The sequence below is a fragment of the Callorhinus ursinus genome, unplaced genomic scaffold (assembly GCF_003265705.2).
Source record: "Callorhinus ursinus isolate GAN/ISIS: 27379988/994484 unplaced genomic scaffold, GSC_fseal_2.0 scaffold16, whole genome shotgun sequence".
Lineage (NCBI taxonomy): Eukaryota > Metazoa > Chordata > Mammalia > Carnivora > Otariidae > Callorhinus > Callorhinus ursinus.
Window position 1 is genome coordinate 36,201,826 of NW_027397078.1, and position 20,520 is coordinate 36,222,345.

At 45.6% G+C, this 20,520-nt stretch overlaps 1 protein-coding gene across 7 annotated transcripts in view; it reads left to right on the top strand.

Moving 5' to 3' along the window:
- Positions 1-20,520, top strand: part of ARHGAP6 (Rho GTPase activating protein 6) — a 246,277-nt gene that overhangs the window by 211,557 nt on the left and 14,200 nt on the right. For all 7 annotated transcript variants that reach the window (XM_025857723.2, XM_073902102.1, XM_073902099.1 and 4 more), the window contains exons 9-10: positions 2,744-2,923; positions 15,772-15,869. In XM_025857723.2, coding sequence (XP_025713508.1) covers positions 2,744-2,923; positions 15,772-15,869 — 278 coding nt within the window. The remainder of the gene's footprint in view (positions 1-2,743; positions 2,924-15,771; positions 15,870-20,520) is intronic.

Here is a 20,520-nt window from a genome sequence, read left to right on the forward strand (position 1 = left end):
GTAACATAATAAAATTTTAAAAAATTTAAAAAAAAAGACATTACGAGCCACCAGTATAAAGCCGGGATTACTGATCTCTGAGGAGGTACATACCTCCAGGAAGTGTGTGTGGGGGGGGTTGGCTTTGGAACTGGAGCAGGACCCGTGCCTCGCTCTCCTCACCCCGATCCCGGCCCTGCTTTAAAGTTTAGCTTTCCCATTGCCCCGTGCTGTGACCAGTGGGAGGTGTAGGGTCATGAGGAAGATGCAGGCGGGCTTCTCGGCTCCACCCCGCTCCTGGCTCCAGGCTCTGGGCATCACTTCCCTGTTTTGTTAAAAAAAAAAAAAAAAAAAAAAAAAAAAAGGACAACAGCCCAGCTGCTTCATGAGCTTATAGTGTGAAAGAACTGAAACAGCCTGTGGCAAGTTCCTAGTCCGGTGACTGTACATGCTAGACTGGTGATAAATGTGAGCGATTCCTATTAGGTATACAGAGGATCTAGGATGCTTATTTGGTGAAGATAAAACTCGTTCCTTTAATTGGCTGGCTAATAGTGAACTCATGAGCTGCCCCCAGGGGCACGTGTTGTTACTTAGACACGTGTGGACATAGGTGCTGAAGCACAGGGTGGAGGCTGCCACGAGCAAGTCTCCTTTCCAGTCTCAAACGCAGTAAAACAAAAACAAATCACAACATAACACAAAAGCGCTAACGAAGCCCAGCAGGATGGTCTGCAGCTGGAATCTATGTGCCATTTTACGGACGGATTGCATCGCGCTCCCAGAATAGCAACAGGCGAAGGAGGGAACGGAAACAGAGTTCTGGGCTGTCCTTGTGCTAAACATTCTTTTAAAAGAAAACAAAATCTCCTATTTGTTAATGTTAAAAAAAAAAAAATGGGAAAACCCTGATCTGACTTTCAGGGGGTAAGGGGAAGCACTCCAAATGCCTGAGTTCCAAAGGGATGCATTTGAAAATGACACATAGTTGATCTTATCCTCAGCCGTAAATTTCCAGGAAGAGAAAGGAAAAATCAAATGAAAAAAATGTCAAGTTTTATGTCAATTAAGTAAAACGAAGGAAAAAAAAAATAAACAGTCATACATATAAAGGGTCCTTCCGTGAAAATGCTCAGTGTTTACCATGTGAAAGCATTTCACTTGGCAGGAGGCCTGAAAACAGGCTCATGTTCTAAAAACAGCATCCTCCGTGTGCCATGCTGGGACCGGGTGGCTACCAGCTCAGGGCTCCCCAGGACAAGGGTGGGGGACCAGGAGTCTTTCTCATGGCTGTGAATCAGGACTCTTGAATTCTGTGCTGGGCACCCAGGTGCCTCTCAAAGGCTGTGCACATCTTCCCAGACCAAGGAGCCCCACCAAGCAGCCACAGTCCCCATACGTATCCCTGTGTTCCTAGAGTTTCAACTAATACCGACAAGAGAAAGAAAAATTTGCCTAGCCCAGTGGTTCTCAACGAGGGGCAGTTTTGCCCACAGGGGACCCATGGCAATGGCCCTTGCCCGCCTTTCCTGCAGAACCCCCTGCCACACGGTGCCTGGATGTATTTTACATGTTTCTGTTTTTGCATAGGGTGTTCTTCCCACTGTCAAATCATCCCTTGCCTCAGCTCCTCTGCTTTTCAGCCTAACAAACACTGTTCCTCCTTCATGGTTTTGTGCAAATGTCGCCACATCTTTGAAGTGTCCCTGAGGCCTCCAGAGTTGATAGCTTCCTACTTCGTACTCACTCCTTGTAATTGATATGTTTATTTCCCCCCTAGAAAGTGAACTCTTTAAAATAAGGACTGTATGGGGCACCTGGGTGGCTCAGTTGGTTAAGCGACTGCCTTCGGCTCAGGTCATGATCCTGGAGTCCCAAGATCGAGTCCCGCATCGGGCTCCCTGCTCAGCGGGGAGTCTGCTTCTCCCTTTGACCTTCCCCCCGCTCATGTACTCTCTCTCTCTCTCTCTCATTCTCTCTCTCAAATAAATAAATAAAATCTTTAAAAAAAATAAAATAAAATAAGGACTGTACTGTGGTCACTGTTGGAAAAATTTTAAATATTTTGAATCCACGAAAATGGTGCAGCCTGTGGTAGGCCCTGAATGGGTGATTTAATATAGGGACGATGGATTGATAAATTTATGGATAGATGGAGGGCTGGCTGGCTGGCTGGGATGGATGGACGAGTGGTTGGTTGGATGGATGAATGGATGGATGGATGGACATCAGTATTTTTTAAAAGCAGACAGGGTAGACATTTTATATAGTACCAGTTTCACAATGAATAACTTGGAGATGTAAAATTTTACTTAATATGCTATCAAAATGACCGCTAAGCTGTGAGAGTCAATCCAAGATATGAAGCAAAAGGAAAATGACAGTGCTCCTCACAGATTCCGCCAGAGGTGATATTGTCCTGGGGGGGGGAAAAAAAAAAAAAAGGGAAAAGGTCCCTTTTTTTTTTTTTTTTTTTTTTTTGGTTTGTTTGTTTTTAAAGATTTATTTATTTATTTGAGAAAGCGAGAATGAGAGAAAGTACATGAGAGGGGGGAGGGCCAGAGGGAGAAGCAGGCTCCCCGCCGAGCAGGGAGCCCGACGCGGGACCCGATCCTGGGACCCCGGGATCATGACCTGAGCCGAAGGCAGTTGCTCAACCAACTGAGCCACCCAGGCGCTTGAAAAAGGTCCCTTTGATTATTGATCCACCCAGCAGTTTGAAAAGCAGAAATAACCCCAATCCTTGTGTTGTCTGCTCTTACAGGTCACTGGGAACAAAATGACCTCTCTAAACTTGGCCACCATATTTGGACCCAACCTGCTGCACAAGCAGAAATCGTCAGACAAAGAATTCTCCGTCCAGAGCTCAGCCCGGGCTGAGGAGAGCACGGCCATCATTGCTGTGGTGCAGAAAATGATTGAAAATTATGAAGCCCTGTTCATGGTAAGTGGCTCTTCTTAGGCAGGACACCTTAGTAAGCTGCCTCGTGACGCTCTGGGGCTGCATACGGAAGCTCCCACACACCATCTCTGGTCCGCGGCGCCGATCATTGCCCGAATTCATTGCAAGCCGGGCTGTTTCAATAGAACCAGACACGTCCACAGCTCTGATGTCGCTGGAAGTTTGTGATCCCATGTTTAAACAAACATATCCCAGTTGTAAATTGCATTTTGTTGTCCCCTAAACCACGGTCACATTTTGGAGTCATTTCATTATTCAGATAGTGAGGTCCTTGCTCAAAATATTGGTAACACCCTTCTTTGGGGAGTTATATGCGGCCCTCCTGAATTCGTGCAGTTCATAACCACCCCCATCGGGATGGCACCTCCTCCAAGGTCAGTCTTGACTCTTACCTCTTCCGTGAAGCTGAAGCTTCCCCTCTCTCTCCCATGTCCTTCTCATGTCACTTCTCTGTCCCTCGAACCCCAGCACTGTTCTTATTGACGTTTGTCTTACTCAACATTGTGTTACGGTCATTTATGACTATTTCCCTTCGTAGTTTATAAATGCATCTGAAACACGGGCTGTGCCCTTGTTATCTTCTCCCTATATCCTCTGTACGCTTCTGGAAGGCCCTCCATCCGGCAGGCACTCAATAAATTATTTTTTTTATTTGTATTGAATTGCCAGTTCCTGTTTTCTTTCAAAAAACTGCACTGCTTGCTCCAACTTCCCTTGAAACATCAGAACAGATGCCAAGTCTCTTCTATTTCTGTTCGCCACTCATATTGCGTGTCAGAATTTACAGGAACTTTCTCCACGTTTCCTCTCCCATTTCTCCTGTCAATTTGCAAACGCTCACCATAAATCTCACGCTGTTCCACTAGAGCCTTGTGTGGCTTCTTCACCCAAGCGTGTTAGTTCCCTCTTCCACATCTCCTTAGTATTTTGTCTACCTTTATCAGATGCCTTGCATCAGATTTCTTTCCACGCTTGTCTCTCACCGACGATATTTTTGTAAATTTGAGAGCCATTGCTTTAGACTCTTTGCCCTCTGTGCCTTGCCTGTGTGATCGTGACCAAGTAATTCAGCACTCAACAAGCATCGATTTCGGCTTCCGTGAAATGGTAAGGTTAAAATTAAGTACGCCCTATTTCCCAGGGTGGTTCCCAGAATCATTTGCTATGTGCAAGCATTCTGCAGGCTGTAAAAGTCTATGTAAATGTTAATTAATAATCTTGTTAGTTGGGCAACATGAGCTGGCCCAAATCTCAGTACTTTGGCACACCAGACATAAATATCTTGTTGATGTAAAGTGTAATCAGATGTTTGTCAGACAGCTTTGCAGCTAACGATTTAGGGACTTGAGCTCCTTGCGTCTTGAGACTCTGCAATCCCCTAGGATTTTATGGGCCGAACCTAGAAGGGCCATCCATCACGTCCACTCAAAGTGCATTGAACAAGCCATGCTTAACTACCAGGGAAGCTGGGAAACGGATTCCTGCTGGATGCCCAGGAAGAAGAGAAAATGGATTTACACACAGTGAACAGTTCACTGGGGTAGAACGGTGTCTTGATCCTCCTTGATTCTCTGAAGCGCTATCCCTGTTTGCAAACAAGGAGCTCTCCAAAAATGTGGAACTAGTCATTGCCTGTGTATAAGTTTCACACTTCAGCCAAAACCCTCATAATTAATTACATATTAGGATGAATCAAGTAACTGAACTTTTCAACATTTTCTTCAAGTTTTAAGTCACATGTCATCTTGCCAAGCAGTCTTGGCATGACTTCATGCTCTCTGGATTTTTTTTTTTTTAACAAAATAATACCTCTCACAAATCTTAATTCTGTTCTCTAAATTCTGTATTCTAAGCAAAGTTCTTTAGATGAAATCACAAACCATCAGGCATTTCTTTTCCACTCGGATACTAACACAGCCCTTCCTGGCTACCATTTCCTGCCGCCCGGACTACGGAAAACAGCAGAAGAATGTCAGTCCTTCGGTTCCACCTTTCCCAGCATTTTCCAGACATGCTCTTCGCTTGCTCTTCTCAGGAGACATTGATGTCCAAGGTCTCTGGACTAGAAGCTCATATTTGTGCTCGCCGGTTGTGGTCATTACTTCTCAGTGAGGCCTTACCTGGCCACCTTGTCTAAAATACAGCACCCCCCCCCCCTTTGCACACAACCTCACTTCCTGTCCCCTCTTGCTGCCTTTTCTCCGTGGCACTCATCACTACGAATACGAGGTTTTACTAAGTTCTCCCGTTTGTTGTGTGTTTCCCCACTGGAGCGTAGACTCCACGACAGGATGAGCTTGTGTCCGTTTCCATCTACTTTCTTTACTGCGTTCCTCCTGTGCCTGGCACGTGGCAGAAACACAAGAAATATTAGTTGAATTAATGAATGACTCGGTGGTAGTTCTGGAACATACGATCTCCGTATTGTTAATGTTTACTCGTTATACATATGGAAAGGTTTAGACGTGGAGGAATTAAGGATCCCTTTCCAGAGTAAGTTAAAATTAATATAAGCATTCTTGATTTCCTTAGACAGACAATGGGAGTTATGTGTTGAGGCATAGAAAGGGAGGAGAGGATTCAGAAAGCTTTGCTCTGGTCCTTTCTTTGTTCCACATCAGCTTCGTGACCTCACCTTCTGAGACATCTACTTCTTTAGTTATCAGAGGATGAGGTTAGAATGAATAAAAACCAAGATCCCTTCTAGTTCTAAAATCTACACGTTCCTGTGCCCTGGCCCTGACTTTATTTCTTTTACTTCTATAAAGCACAAAACAAAATGAACCTCGTCACTGGCAGGTCCTCTTGGCATATTTGGCATTTCAGAACCTAGTTGATTATCCTAAGCTGCTGGCTGGTTGGCAGAGCTGGTCTGCGTGGGTGGATAAAAAATCGGTCATGTATGTCGCTGTTTCGTTTTGTTTCTTAAGGAAGCTTTCAGAATGAGCACAATAATTCCAAACAAGGATGGCCGAAGCCCGACGGTAAAAGGTTGTTAGCCATTGTGCTGTTTCAGGCTTTTGGAGGGGTTGATGAGCTCAGAAGGGGAGGCCTTGCTCCCCATTGGCATTAGAAAGGAAGACTTGTCGGGAAAGGTGGCAGAACGGATGGAAGGGTCATACAAACTCACGGAGGCCTGGCGACCACCCAACGTTTGTTCTGAGGGTTGATAATGTCCTTCACGTCCTGATGTTGAGACTGCCTCTCCCATGGGGGGGGAGCCATCTGCGTTAGTGAGAGAGGGCCGAAAAGAACCTGGCTTTGTCCCACCATGCAGGAGAGGGACCTACATTCAGAGGCTGGCGCAGGCTTCGAGAGGCTGGCTAGGACAGGCTTTCACACCGTGATCCCTCTCTCAGAAACTGAGGCAGCAGATTGTGCCAGTCGCTCTCAAACTGGAGCGTGCCCCAGAGCGGCGAGGACAGTTGCCAAACATTCTGATTCCCGGGCCGCGCTCCAGAAAATCAGCTGGAGTAGCGCTGGGATGGGGCCTGGGAATCCGCACTTGCTAACGAACGCCTCCTGGGCATTCTGGTCCTTTCCGAACCACACCGTGGGAAACCACATCTTGGGAAACCCCCCAAGGTGCAGGAAAGACCATGAGCTTTGGCACGAGCTACCAGAATTCACATCCTTGCTGGGCCATGCATTTGCTACGTGATCTTGGGCCCATGCTCAACTTCACTGAGCCTTTTGGTTTCCTGTTGTACAAAAATGATAGGATCATTTTGAGAATTAGAAATGACATTTTAAGGTACTTGGGACAAGAACTGACATATACTAGGCACACAAAAAAGAAAAGATCGATGCTGTTGCTATGTGAAATAGTAAGATGCCGCCCTATCACAGCACTTTCCAAGGTGTCCCCTGTGTGGGGAAGCCCACCGGGCCCGCTCCGCAGAACAGTGTGAGCTGTACCCACGCGTCCACACTCCTCCTCCCTTACCTGGCTCTTCTTTTTTCCACAGCACCTTTCACCTTTGAACTCACTGTGTAATATACTTATCTATGATGCTTATTGAAACCTAAGAGAATGCAAACTTTCTGAAGACAGGGATTTTCATTTGGCTTACAGTTCACTGACGTCCCGAAAAGCAAACGGGTGCCCAGTAATGATTTGTTGAAATGCTTTTCTGTTGTTTGTTTGTGTTTGGTTCGGTGCCCATACCCCTTCGACTCCCTCACCTTTAAATCATGACCCTGTATTTCTGCTATCAACAGTTGAAAAACTGAGTAACATAAAATGGTATGCCCTGGGAACGCTGCAGATAAAAGAGAAGGCTCGTGCCTATTTAGAAGCGCTCACTGGTATCGCTGTAAGGTAGAAAGCATTCCCCCACGAAGTCGTTAGCGTGCGCATTGTTCCGAAAGCTGTTGCTTCCATCACTGATCTGGCAGTCCCATCCAGGAGAGCTCATCGTTGCTCCTGGAATTAATAAGAGCTTCAGAGCGGAGTGGAGAAAACTTGTCAGCTCATTCTGAGGGCTGAGACTAAATGACTCCTACCAGGGCTCCTTTTTTGGAGAGAGGGAAAGAAGAGAAGGCACCACCCTTCCAGGCTGATGAATAGTCCGGGGTGCAGTGGAGACGTGGGAATGCCGGCGCGCTCCCAGCCCGCCAGTTCGTCAGCTTGAGCTGGGGACCAGCACCGCGCACATGGGAATTTTCAACTGAGAACCACTGGGAGCAAGGGTCAGAGGCCGACATGAGGATTTCAAGCTTTGCTTCGTGTTCCCTTCATTCCCCGATGCAAATTGCAGTTTCTTAAAACGGCTTTTGCATGCCAAATCAAAAGCAGTCAAGTCATGATCCAGGTCATCAAACAAGGAAGAGCCCGTACCAACATAGCCAAATAATTATATATGATGTCCGTTTCCTTTTTTTTTTTTTTTTTTTTTTTTAATGCAAGCACTGTTTTCTAAAGAACCACTGTTTATGTGCCAGGGGTTGGGCCAGTCATTATGTACATCATCAGCTAATCTAAATTTCACCACCATTTCGTGAGGAGTAAGCCAAGATAGTTCGCCCAAGTGATGCAGCAGCTAAGTGAATTATTTCTACAGCATGATGCCTCCCTGCCCGAAAGACAAGGTGCTTTAATGTGGTGTCTCCGATATGGAGTCCGTTTGCGGGGGAGAGAGAGACTATGTTAGCCAGTTTGGAAATGGGGAGCTAAGGAGACGCTTAACAGCATTCATCCCTCTGGACTAATCATAGCACCGACCCGCTTGATGTTCAGGCTAGCAGGTGGCAGCGAAAGCCGGTGGGTGTTCCTGCTGGAGCCCGCTCACCTTGTCGCTGCCCACGATGATGGAACACATGTACCGCTGGTGACACAGGCGGAGAGGGGCAGAAGCAAGGACTGCTCGATTTCCTTCATCTTCCTTCCTCGCGTCTTCCCCCAACCACAGCTCCGTGAGTCCTGGGCTCCTTGGCTATATCTGTTCACTCGTGTGCCCCAGTTGCCAAACACACTGCCTGGCATGTATCAGGCCCTTGAGAAAAATTCGTTGAACTTCACGCCTCCTCACCCTCCAGATAACACCCAGAGCCCCTTCCCGTGACTTGAAGCCTTCCTCTGCAACAGTCGCACGAAAGGTTCTAGGCTGCGCCTGCCCATGTTTGAGCTTTTGCTCCCATAAACAGCCCGAGTGCTTAGTCATTTCTTTCAGTGTGTGTGTTAATTTACAAAAATGTCATCACGACTTCCAGTGATAACTTGCTTTTGCTGGAAAGTGGTAGAGTTTGCAATGCCGAAGCATCCTTCTTGGTCCAGTGCAAAGGGATGGGTTGGTATGGAACACTCGGAGTAATTCAGGTTTGTTATAGTGACTTAGTGGAGAAATGGAGAAAACTTGAGCCATTTTCCCCCTCTCTGTGGTTTATAGAAGAAACTACATCATTAAGCGTTATACCCTAGGCAACCGTTCAAGGTTTCATTTTTAATTTGATAGGGTGGATTTTCATTGTGACAGTTTTATTCCTTCGTATGTGCAGTGTTTACATTTTTTCTCTGGAGCAGGAGAGTCCAAAGTTCTTTTGATTTTTGAAATAGCATTCTGCTTTGAAGGAACACATGAAAATCTAAGGAGTTGAGTCTCTAGATAAACACAACCATAAATGGTACCCTTGGAAAATATCTAAACTTACTAAATAGTTGACTAAAACCCAGTAGAGATTTTGATGTGAAACAATAAATTGTAAGTGAAAAAGCCGTTGGGGCTGGGTTTTGTTTCTTCACTCCAATGTGCAGAATGGGTTGATTTTTTTTTTAAAGTAGTCTATTTTTCACAGTCCTCCTTAGTTTCCATTTTGCTATATACAGAATCCCAGAAGAAAAAAGATAAAATGCGTTTGGTTATGGAGTCATACTTTTCCTTTTTCCTTTTTTTAAGTAATCTCTATGCCCAATGTGGGCCTCGAACTCATGACCCTGAGATCAAGAGTCGCATGCTCCACTTGACTGAGCCAGCCAGTCTCCCCTCATTTTTCATTTTTTAAAAAAAGATTTTATTTATTTATTTGAGAGAGAGAGAATGCACACGCAAGTTGGGGTGGGGGAGCAGAGGGGGAGGGAAATGAAGGGAGAGGTCAGGGAAAGGATCTCAAGCCGACTCCGCACTGAGCTCGGAGCCGCACGCGGGGCTTGATCTCATGACCCTGAGATCATGACCTGAGCTGAAACCGAGCCACCCAGGCGCCCCTCATTTTTCATTTTTGTTATTAACGGAAACAATAGTTTCTGAACATGTGAGAAGATTCCTGATGATCCTCACTCGGGAAAGGAAATTTATTTTCCAACTCTAAAAATTAATAGCAAGGAGATTTTGCTAGAGCATGACACTGGTACTAATTCAAAGCAGAGAGAAGCATCTACGCAAAGGTAACAGAACCAGTGTACATGCACCATGAAGACCAATAATTCTGGGTTCTTTTCGATTATTATTTGTCGCCATTCTGACAACATTTTTTGAGCATCCATTGGGTAGGAAACGCCACCTAGCTTGTGTTCTGGAAGAGTACACTATTGACCTGCGAGAGTAAGCGGGTGAAGGGTCATGGATGTGCAGGTAGGAGCTTCAGGAGAGGAAAGAGCAGGGAGCAAAGAGGAAGAAGAAGAGGCATAATTGAAAGCATTTGACTGCTAGGAGAAGAAAACTCACCTGCCAGTGGCTGCAAGCCGCAGGATTGTGACGTCCCAGAAGCAGCCTAAGGGGCGGGGCTTAGTGGCTCACCGGCACTTTCGCTGTCTCTGCTCTGCCATCTGCAGCTACAAGACCCTGCAGTTATTTCCAGCATCTCTTGCGGCCATCGTCACATCCAGTGATGAAAAGAGTTGTTTCCAGAGCCCCGCGTGGGGTACCCCGGCCAGGACTGGCACACGTGAGCTAGCCCTCGCTGCGAAAGAGGCTAGCTGACAGAGAGCTACAACGTTGGGAGCCTGTATCACTTTTGGGCAGACAAGTCAGATCATCCTTGCCTTTGGGCAATTTACCTTCTACCGACGTGACCAACCGAAGACTTGAGATCTGGCGGAAGAGAAGGAACCAGAAGGGAGACGCTACATGGAGTTGGCTTCCAGACTGTTGCAGCTGAGGACCCAACAGATCACAAACCTCAAGTCTAGATATTCAGACAGAGGTCGGGGCAGAGACATATCAAGAGGAAATCCCACAACTTAGCCACCTACCCAAAGTGTTAAGCAAAGGAGAAGAGAGTCGTGCTTCTCTGCGGGCACACAGGATGAGAGGCAGAGATGGGTGTCTGGATGTCTGTTAGTCAAGAAAAAAGTCACAGAACAAAGATTGGCCATCTCCATGTTATCTGCTTTTATTTCATTCTTTTCAGTGTTTAATTTATTAACTATTTTGTCTATTTCTAACAAAATCTTTTATTCTGAACCTCGTTGCCGTCGGTAAGGTACTTTCAAATCTGTTGGTCCTTTTGGCCCTCATCACGCTTTCACAAAGGTAAACGGGACAGATAGGGTATGCCTGGATTTTCAGATACAGGAGCGGAATCCTAAAGAAGATGGTTGATGTGTCCAAGTTTACATTACTGAATTATAAGCAGCAAAGCTGATAAAAACTGGACCTCGGGGGCTATCGACTCTTACTCAGAAATTCTCTTGACAGTATCCTGATTTCCTGCAAAGGAGCATATATAGGAATGATCTGCCTGGATATTTCTGACTTGCCATAAGCTCCTGTTTCCCCTTGACTTGTGTTTCTCTGTTAAGTATCTAACTTCACAGAAAACGAATGCTCATCCAATTGAACTGAGCCAGTAGGAAATTTTTATTAAGTAATAGGAAATGAAACATGCAAATAGGGACAAATATTGGAGGGATTATTGGGAAAACAGCACTGGAGGCTGTTATACAAATATTACAAGTCAGTTCTAGGCATAATTTCAAATTCTCTACCCTCATTTTCCCACTGGCCTCAATTTTCTGTACCATTCCTTTAACAACAAACAAACATGGCTTTATCATATGAATTTTTAAAGCTGCTTTAAGTCATTTTGTAACAAGATGGGATATAAATAAACTTATTAAAATAATGGATTATGTACGCTAGAGTCAGTCTTAGCTAATACAGAGGAAAATATTACCTCCCCTTCCTGCAATACAGGGATCCACATTTTGAAACTAGCTTTTTACTTATTTGTAAAGAGTGTCTCCGAGCCAAAATGGTATCATGGGCCTTTTAAAAAGAAACTATAGATAGGTTTATAGCACTGACCCTTTCTATTTGCATTTGTTACCAAGTAAAAGTCATGTACGCTACGTAAAATAAACCTCAATGATTATAATTGGTTGGGAACCAAGCCGGGTTGAAAGAGTAAAAACTCTGAATTATGGAATAATTTCACAGAACGTTATGGAAAGTTATGTTTTAAGTAATGACACTTCCTGTAACCTATTTTAATAGTGTGCCCAAGTTAATAACTTATCATTAGACACACTGTATACTCTCACAGAATTAATATGTGGTGCTCGCAGCATTCCGAAGGGTACACATGAGGGTTGTTTATTCTTCAGTGGGAATGGATTGGTGCTTGGAGCAAAATTTTTTATTATGTGTCTAAGCATAGAAAATTTTAAATTAAACTAAAACAAATATTTTTCCTCATTTGCTCATGGAAGTTTCTTTTAAAAAGTGTTCAGGATATATGTTTTTGGCTTCTATTATTTTTTGCTTTCTGTTCATTTTTCAAAAAATGAGTTCTCTCCTCATTTTTACCCCTCAGACATGACTTTTTTTTCTGACAAATTGATATATAATAGTGTGTATTTGTTGGGTCGTGTTGCTTGAAAAAGTTGCAGTGAAAATTATCAGTCTTTTCATTTGTTTAATTTATGCAATAAAGTAAGAGAATCAAACCCCTCAGCCTTGACCTAAAAGCCCTGCCCCTTCCCTTCTCCTTTCGTTCTCATTCCCGGGCCGTTGGGTTTGGGCACCGAGCCTTAAATGCCATCTGTATGCGTCTCCTGCGTTTCTCTGTCCAGCGCAAGCCTCTCTCCTGAACCCCAGAGCCTCATTCCCAGTTGCCGACTAGATCTTTCATTTGGATGTCCCACAGGCCTCCACCCTTGCCCCTCTTACCCTAGCGAAGCCGCCCTTCTAGCCGTGACCGCCAGCCTCCTCCTCCCGCAGCTTCTCTACACCCGTCAGCGTCAGGGGCAACCCCGTGCTTCCAGGTGCCTGCCTCTCGGCTCCAAACATTGAAGCATCTCTCTTCTTCTCCGTCTCCCTCCCTCTTTCTCTCCGCAGCCAGCAAATTACCTAACGCTATCATCTCTCTCTTCACAGTCTCCAGGAGCCACAGATTTCTCATCGGCTCACCATCCTAGGTTCAGCCCTCCGCCGTCTCTCTTCTGGATAGAGCAGTGGCCCCTCTCTGCACTCCCTGCGTCACCCCCTTGCCTCCCTGCAATCTGCTGACAACGCAGCAGCCAGCGATGACAATTCACGGTAGTCCTCTGCTCAAAACCCCCAGTGGCTCCCCAGCCACCTAGATAGAGAGCAGATGTCCTTATCATGACCCGAAAGACTCCACAACATCTGGCCTTGGCTACCTGACCCACCTCCTACTGCTCACCTTCTTCCTTATTCCTTCCAGCCTTGCTGGCCTCCTCTCTACTCCTGACTCACGATCTTGCTGATTTTTTTCTTCCTTCTGCTTGCAATGATTTTCTCCAATTCCTTCGTCAACTTCAGTTCTCTGTGCAGATGGCAGTTTCTCTGTGACCTGCCATCCTACTTAAATGGCACTTCCCCGCCCCCCCCCCCCGCACAGCCCGTTGCCCCTTTTCCGCTTTGTTCGTCTCCGTGTGATCCACGCTATGTTTGCTTTGTTTGTTTGTGTAATGCCGCTCTTCCCATATTGATTGTCAGTTTCAAGGAGACAAGGATTCTCGTCTATTTGGTTTGTAGCTGAATCGCAGCATCCGGTGGTGCCTGGCACTCAGTAAGCATTCACCAAATATTTACGTAACGAATGAAAGGAAGGAGGTGGGAAAAGGCCAGAGTGAGAAGCGCAGTGGTTGCTGAAGTAGGGAGCGTGTGAGGGTGGCCATGCGTGAGGGGACAGAATGGCAAACGTGAGGAAGAGAGTGGAGGGCTTCCACTGTAGGGATAAAAAGGTTTCTTGAGCAAGCGTCTTGATCAGAGCACTCGGACAACCACACAGAGAAGAAATTAGATGCCGGTGGTGAAGGAAATAGCTAGTGTCTAAGTTAGCAAGCAGTTGCATCAAAGGCCCATGAAGGATGTATCTTTCTTTTCAACTAAAATCTCAAAGTAGTTTAAGGAATTTGAGGTCTACAGGCAAATATGGCTTCAGGCATAGGTTTACCTGGGACTCATGATATTGAGAGATCCTTTCTTTCCATTTCCTTCTGTGGTTTCTTTGATCATCAGCACCATCCTCAGGCCCCATGTGGCTTCTAGCCCTGTATTGTCTCTCTCAGATGCCTCGGGGAAATTCTCCCAGCTTTTCATTACCTCCAATGGAGTCACATGCCCGTCGCGCAGGCAGCCCCGGTATTCCGGGACGGGAATAATGGTGGCCCTCGACCAGCTTACACATCACCTTGAGCTAAGGGTTGGGGAGCAGTCGATTCTTCTGAGGGAGCTTTGGGGCAGAACTGTTACAACAAGAGGGAAATGGAAGCTGGTAATGGCCAACAGATGCCCACTACAAAGGGGTAACAAGGGCTCCAACTTGGATCAGTGCAGTAGAAATGGAAGATAGAGGAAAGAAGGAACAGGCCTCACCGAGGTGAAGTCAGGTAGGTTTCCTGGTTCTGAACAGGGAGGGGAGAGGACACAGAGAAGCTTGAATGCAACCCAGATTTTGAGTTTGTGTGAGTAGGGTTTGGCAGTGTCATTAATGAAGATTCAGGATGAAGTGGGAGGAACAGATTTATGAGGGAAGGAAAGCGTTTTGTTGTTGCTTTCTCATCCCTGTTTTTATTAATAAAATTGTTTCCAGCTTCTCAGAGCTCAAGAAGAATTGAGTTCTGCAAGAAGCAGGAGGCAAATTCGTCCACCCGCCACTTACTCTCCGAAGACTTGGCCCCGCAGGTTTTAAGAGCCTGGTCTCCGAGCCCTCCTGTGAGAGAATCAGATGGAAATGTTGTTTCCTCTCAATAATTTGAATTTCCTTACTTGAGCTACCAGCATCTGTAGAGTGAAGAGCCCGTTGGAGCTGAGTTCAGTCTTTTCTCATAGAACGTTTTCACACAATATTGTGGCTTAGGATTATAAGGCCATCTTCTAATGCACTGTGGGTTAGCCGAGGGAAACATGACGCTCAGCTACAGAACTCAAACGAATGCCTGTCAAGTTCTGAAGCGAGAAACCTTTTTCATTGTTGATGGACCAGGTTGCAAGGAAGGGGTGAGTGCAAGCAGGCAATGACAAAATGACTTGGGCCAATGTAGTAGTCAGCGTGTTTTTGAGTGTTTACTATCTGCCAGGTACTGTTCTAAGTTCTCAATGTGTAATAAGTCATTCGATCACCACAGCAACCCCTTGTGGTGAGGCCTGTCATTCTCTCCACTTTACAGATGAGGAAACTGAGGCCTAGATAGGTCACGTGCCTTGCCGAAGGTTCCCACAGCTAATAAATGGAACTGCGACTCAAACACGGTCTGGCTCAAGGGCCTGTCCTTTTTTTTTTTTTAAAAGAAAAGGAGAGAGGGGGGGGGGGGGGTGGAGGGGGGGAGGGGGAGGGAGAATATTAAGCAAACTCCACCCCCAGCGTGGAACCCAACACGGGGCTCCATCTCAACGACCCTGAGCTCATGACCTGAGCCAAAATCAAGAGTCAGACGCTTAACCGACTGAGCCACCCACGCGCCCCAAGGGCCCGTCCTCTTAATAAACTGATCATATATTCCAGACTTGCCCAAGACGGGTATAATTTATGCCTGTTGTCTTCGCATAATTATAAATAAGAACTCTAGAAAGTGTCCCCATTTGGACAATAAATTATGAACACCACCCCTCCTAACCATGATATTTTGCTTATTCAAAGCCAAGAAAATCTTATCTGAGCAATGGAAGTATCAAGTGATTAGGCTCCCTCTCCAGTCATAAGAGGGGTGACAATTTGGGTTGAATATGACGTTTTGGTCATCATCCACTTTGTCCTAAGAATTAAACCGGCTGTAGGGGTTGCCGTAGGTTTGGTTTTAATGGGCAAATCACTCTGTTCTGACTTTGAAGGCTCTGTTTTATGTTATTGTAGAGTTGCCAATGATCATAGTTTTCCTCTTTCTGGAATGGTTTGATTTATGCCTCGACATTTGGCCCCTCCAGGTTCCGCCCGATCTCCAGAACGAAGTACTGATCAGCCTGTTGGAGACCGATCCCGATGTGGTGGACTATTTACTCAGAAGAAAGGCCTCCCAGTCCTCGTGAGTATGCCAGTTGCTCGTCTTCTAAAGCTGCCATGGGGATTCCTCTTTTCATTTCTAAAGAAGTAGAGAAGTTTACATAATTCCACACAGGGTAACTGGCAGTGGAGATGTGGCAACTTTCTGGCAGATCTCGTCAGCCCACCTACCCGGAAAATGCTTCAATTTTCCTAATCCACTTACTAAATTAGAAAGTGCTTTGTGGGGTGTTGCTGTTTCATTTTTGGCTTTTTTAGCCCCTCGAGGTCCTTTTGACTGTGTTTACTGGAAAAAAAAAAAGAGAAGAAGAAGAAGAAGAACTAAATTCCTGGCAAGAAGCTCAAAGTACTCTGATGCACATCAGTGATTCTACTTCTAGAATCCTGATAGCTGTACTTACGGGTCCCTTAGGCTGCACCTGGATGCACCTTACTTGTGTAACTTGCCAGCGCAATTGACACATTACCAAACCACAAGACGAGCCTCTCCCGAGGCCTACGTGCCCATTTAAAATTAGAGGTGTGTGCTCTCCTGACTCTCCGCTCTTTATAATTAATATCCTTTTGGTAAAAATGCACGCTGGGCTCCACATGTAGCCATGTTTGCAATGAGTAAAGCGCAAGCCATGCTGTAGGCTGTGCTTTGCCGCCATTTTTGCCCCCAAAGGAAGACCATTGGATTTTGCTTTAGCCAGATTTTAGGCTTAATCTCAAACACTTGGTACAGAGGCAGCATGTATGGGGGTGCTGAGCACTTGGCAGAGCCAGTGAAGAGGGTATTGTGGCGTCATTAACCAGGAGCAATGTTGCCGCCATGACGCCAAACCTTAAATTTGTGGTGGGAAGAGTTGTTGTCATCCTTTCGTGAAAGCATCCTTTACGTTGTGCTTTTAATTTACTGAATGTCAACAGCTCTAAGACACATTTTGCCCCATGTTTTATCATCTCTGGAATGGAGAGCCATCGTATAACCAATGGCGTGGTCTAATACAAATCACAGCACTGTTTGTCTTTCTTAGCTGTATGTAAAATAGTGGTCTGTCTTACTCCGCGGCGTCTTGGAAATATTGACACGTGTTAAATTGTTCCTTTATATTGATGTTGAATTTGAGAGATTAATTTTTTCTTTTTTTTTTAAAGGTTTTATTTATTTATTTGACAGAGACACAGCGAGAGAGGGAACAGAAGCAGAGGGGGAGCGGGAGAGGGAGAAGCAGGCTTCCCGCCGAGCAGGGACCCCAGTGCGGGGCTCGATCCCAGGACCCTGGGACCATGACCCGAGCTGAAGGCAGACGCTTAACGACTGAGCCACCCAGGCGCCCCGAGATTAATTTTCATTTGAAACTATTTCAGATATAAAAGCTTATATTATTTAGAGAAATGTAGGGAAAGGAATTCCACATGGCTCATGCCTCCTTCTTTCCTGCATCTTTGCATGAATAGCAGCGCAAGATCCAGCTTCGGTCCATTTCCTGCAGAGCAGGGAAGAATTTTTAAGTGGCTCATCTTTTCAAATGCGCTTTTTAAAAAATTCATCTTTGTGCCAATTATTATCAGGCCAGATTCTGGTTCAAGTGAGGCGTTTCGCCCGGATTCGAGCCCCAAGAACCACGAGTGAATAAGAATATATTCAAATTGTCTAAATGGACTGGCATTTCATGGTCTCGCTTTTCATTTCAGATAATTGGGCTCTCTTAAATTTTCCCTAGATTTCTAACTGTCATCAAGGTATAAGTTCTAATTTAAACTAACACAAATGGCTTTTCTTCACAGCAGATCTTGTATCACCAGAATTTTAATGAACTCGCTTCTTTCCCTCCCCGTGCAAGAAAACAGACATGGCGGCCTTTCTATTTGTGAATCCCTCGTTAAGCTGCATTTATGACATTTCATGGGTACTCTATGGAAAAGCTGGAAAACACACACCTAAAAAAAAAAAAAAAAAAACCCACTGATGTTGACTTGCCAAATTTCAGCTTTTATATGGCATGTTGAAATATAGAAATATTGTGCTTTGAAGAATAGTCAATAGAAGTTCTTTTTGTGTGGTTTTCAGGTATGCTCTTTGCATATAAATGCCAAGAAGGGAACCTTTCTTTCACTACTCTTAGGAAAGTTATGGAAGACGCTTCCATATTAAGCTCATCCCAAGCTGCACAATTGTCTAGCCTCTCCTGTTCCCTATCCCTGTAAGAATAAGAATTGTATGGTCAAGGCAAGCTGACCCTAGAACAAGGTCATAGGTGAGTGTCAGGGCCTCAAGGGAAGGGAGGTGAGCTCCCAGGTGCTCTGTGGATGTCAGAGACTAGCATCACTGAAGAGAAAACATTTGGAGAAGACACTCATAGTGAGGAGAAGAAGGGAGTGTTTGTTTTCCTCTAGGTACAGGCCAAGGAGCAGCCCAGAAGGGTTGATAATGATGCCATGAAGTAAAAATACATAAAGAAACAGTTCTTTAATTTGAGTTGTCTTCTGAGGCTTGAGAGTCCTACCCCTTGAGCTGTAGATAGTGTCTTCATACCTTACGCCCATGCTTCTCAAAGCCTACTGTGTGTGTATACAGATCACCAGGAGATCTAGTCAGTAGATCTGAGGAAGAGAGTCTGAAAATCTGCCTTTCTAGCAAGCTCCCAGGCATTGCCGTGATACTGCTGGTCTGTGATCCACACTTTTGAGTAGCGAAAGTTTAAAATATCGAGGCATATGCTTGGCTCCCAGAGTTGGCAGACCTGTTGAAGGAGGCCTTCGAGGATAAAAATAATACAAAGCATGTTATTAAGTGTGTGGCGGAGGGCAGAATGGTTGGTGCTGGGCCATTGGTTCTCAGACTTGAATCCCCCAGGGAGCTCGAAGAATTACTATGCCTACGTGCCACCCCTAGAGATCGTGATTCAGTTGTTTTAGGGTACAGTCTGGACATTAGGATTTCTTAAATCTCCCCCTGTGAGTCTATGGAGCAGCCCCCGGTAAGAACCTCTGGCTTAGATCCACCACATTAGATGCTACAGATTTGCCATCACCAACTACTATATTTGCGGTGGGTGATTCTTGACATTAAAAAGGGGTCTTTGTATTGACAAAGGGAGGAAACCAACACCCCAGACCATAAATCCACTTGGAGTTTGGAGAAGAGAAAGAGGTGTGACCTGTAGTCTCAGGGATAGCTTCTGAGAAGAGCAAGGATCTGCAGTGAACTTTGAAGACTGGAGAGGGGCCAACAGGTCTAGACATTTGGGAAGCTTGACGCAGGGCCTGGACAGAATAATAACTGTGTCAGCTGGCTGTGGGCACGATGAAGGGGTTGGCCAGCACAGAGGGCAGAAGCCCTTAAATGGCAGGCTGAGGGGTGGCACTTAAATTAAGAAGCAGTGGCGATGCATTACTGTGATGAGAGAGTATGGTCATGACAGATTATAGTGATGACAAATTATAACTGCCAGATGGTGCCAACTACATCGCTATGTCAGTTGCCCATCAACAGCGCACTCCTGCGTAGCGTTAACTCACTGGTTTTGACGTTCGGATCCAGGGCCAGATCACCTGAGTTGGAATTCCTTTTCCACTGCTATTCGAGCTGTGGTCTTGGGTAAATAGACTCATCCCTCTCTGTCTCAGTTCCCTCACCTGCAAACCAGAGATTAAAAAGCAGCACCAACTTTACAGAGTTGTTGTGCTATGAGAATAGTATCTGGTTTCTAATAAATGCGTAACGAATGTTAGTGATTACGATCATGTTATTCCTAACCGCGCCATTTTGTTCGTTTACAACCACTTACGAAAGACTTTGGCGTCGCTACTTTCTACCTTTCTATCCACCACGAGAGAGTAACCTATGAAGGCAATATGACACAAGAGAGAACCCGTCCACCTTAAACCGTGGCGGTGTCTAAAGGCAAAGCCTGCCTGTACAGGCCTGATCCCATTGGCAGCAGGAGGGTGGCATCTGTTCTAGAACAGAGAGACACAGGCAGAAAGACACAGACGTGGGAAGGCGACCTGCCCGGGGAGAACCGGGGAGGATGGGAGGTGATCGCACGTTTGCAGGAAGTGAGGCAGAGGCCTGGGCGAGCCGTGGCACAGTGGGCATGGACAGATTTCTTGTTTTGAAGTCTTGAGTGAGTGAAGACTCAGCTACAAGGTGGAGAGTAGGACTAAGAGGAGTAAGGGCTATGGGGACGCCCGCCGAGCGGGAAGCAGCAGGAGCTCCTAAAACGCAGACCTGAGTGCAGCGATGCATGGTTGGCTTTCCTTGTGATTCTCCTCCAACCCTTTGGGTTTTGTTCCTGAAGCTTCTGTTCTTTGCCATCAGTTTACGTAGCGAGATAAAGCGTTCGATTCCTGTGTCGCGCGTGGCAACGGCACAAGATTGAATTGGGAGTGGAAACGTGAGTTTTCAAAAGGGTGTAGAACCAAGAACAAGAACATATTTTTGATAATTTCCATTTGGAAAGAGCAGACATTTCGTGATATTTGGGACTTTAGTGTTTTGTTTTCATTTGAGTTTTTCTCTTGTGCGACAACAGAATTGGGGCAGTGAAAGGAGGATTCGTTATTTTTTCTTGTGCTTGTCCACTGACATTTTTGGCTTCAACCAAAACGGAATACCAGAGGGAGATTAGAAGAGATTTATATTACTAACAATGCAAGACTTCCAGTTTTTTCATTGCTTGTCT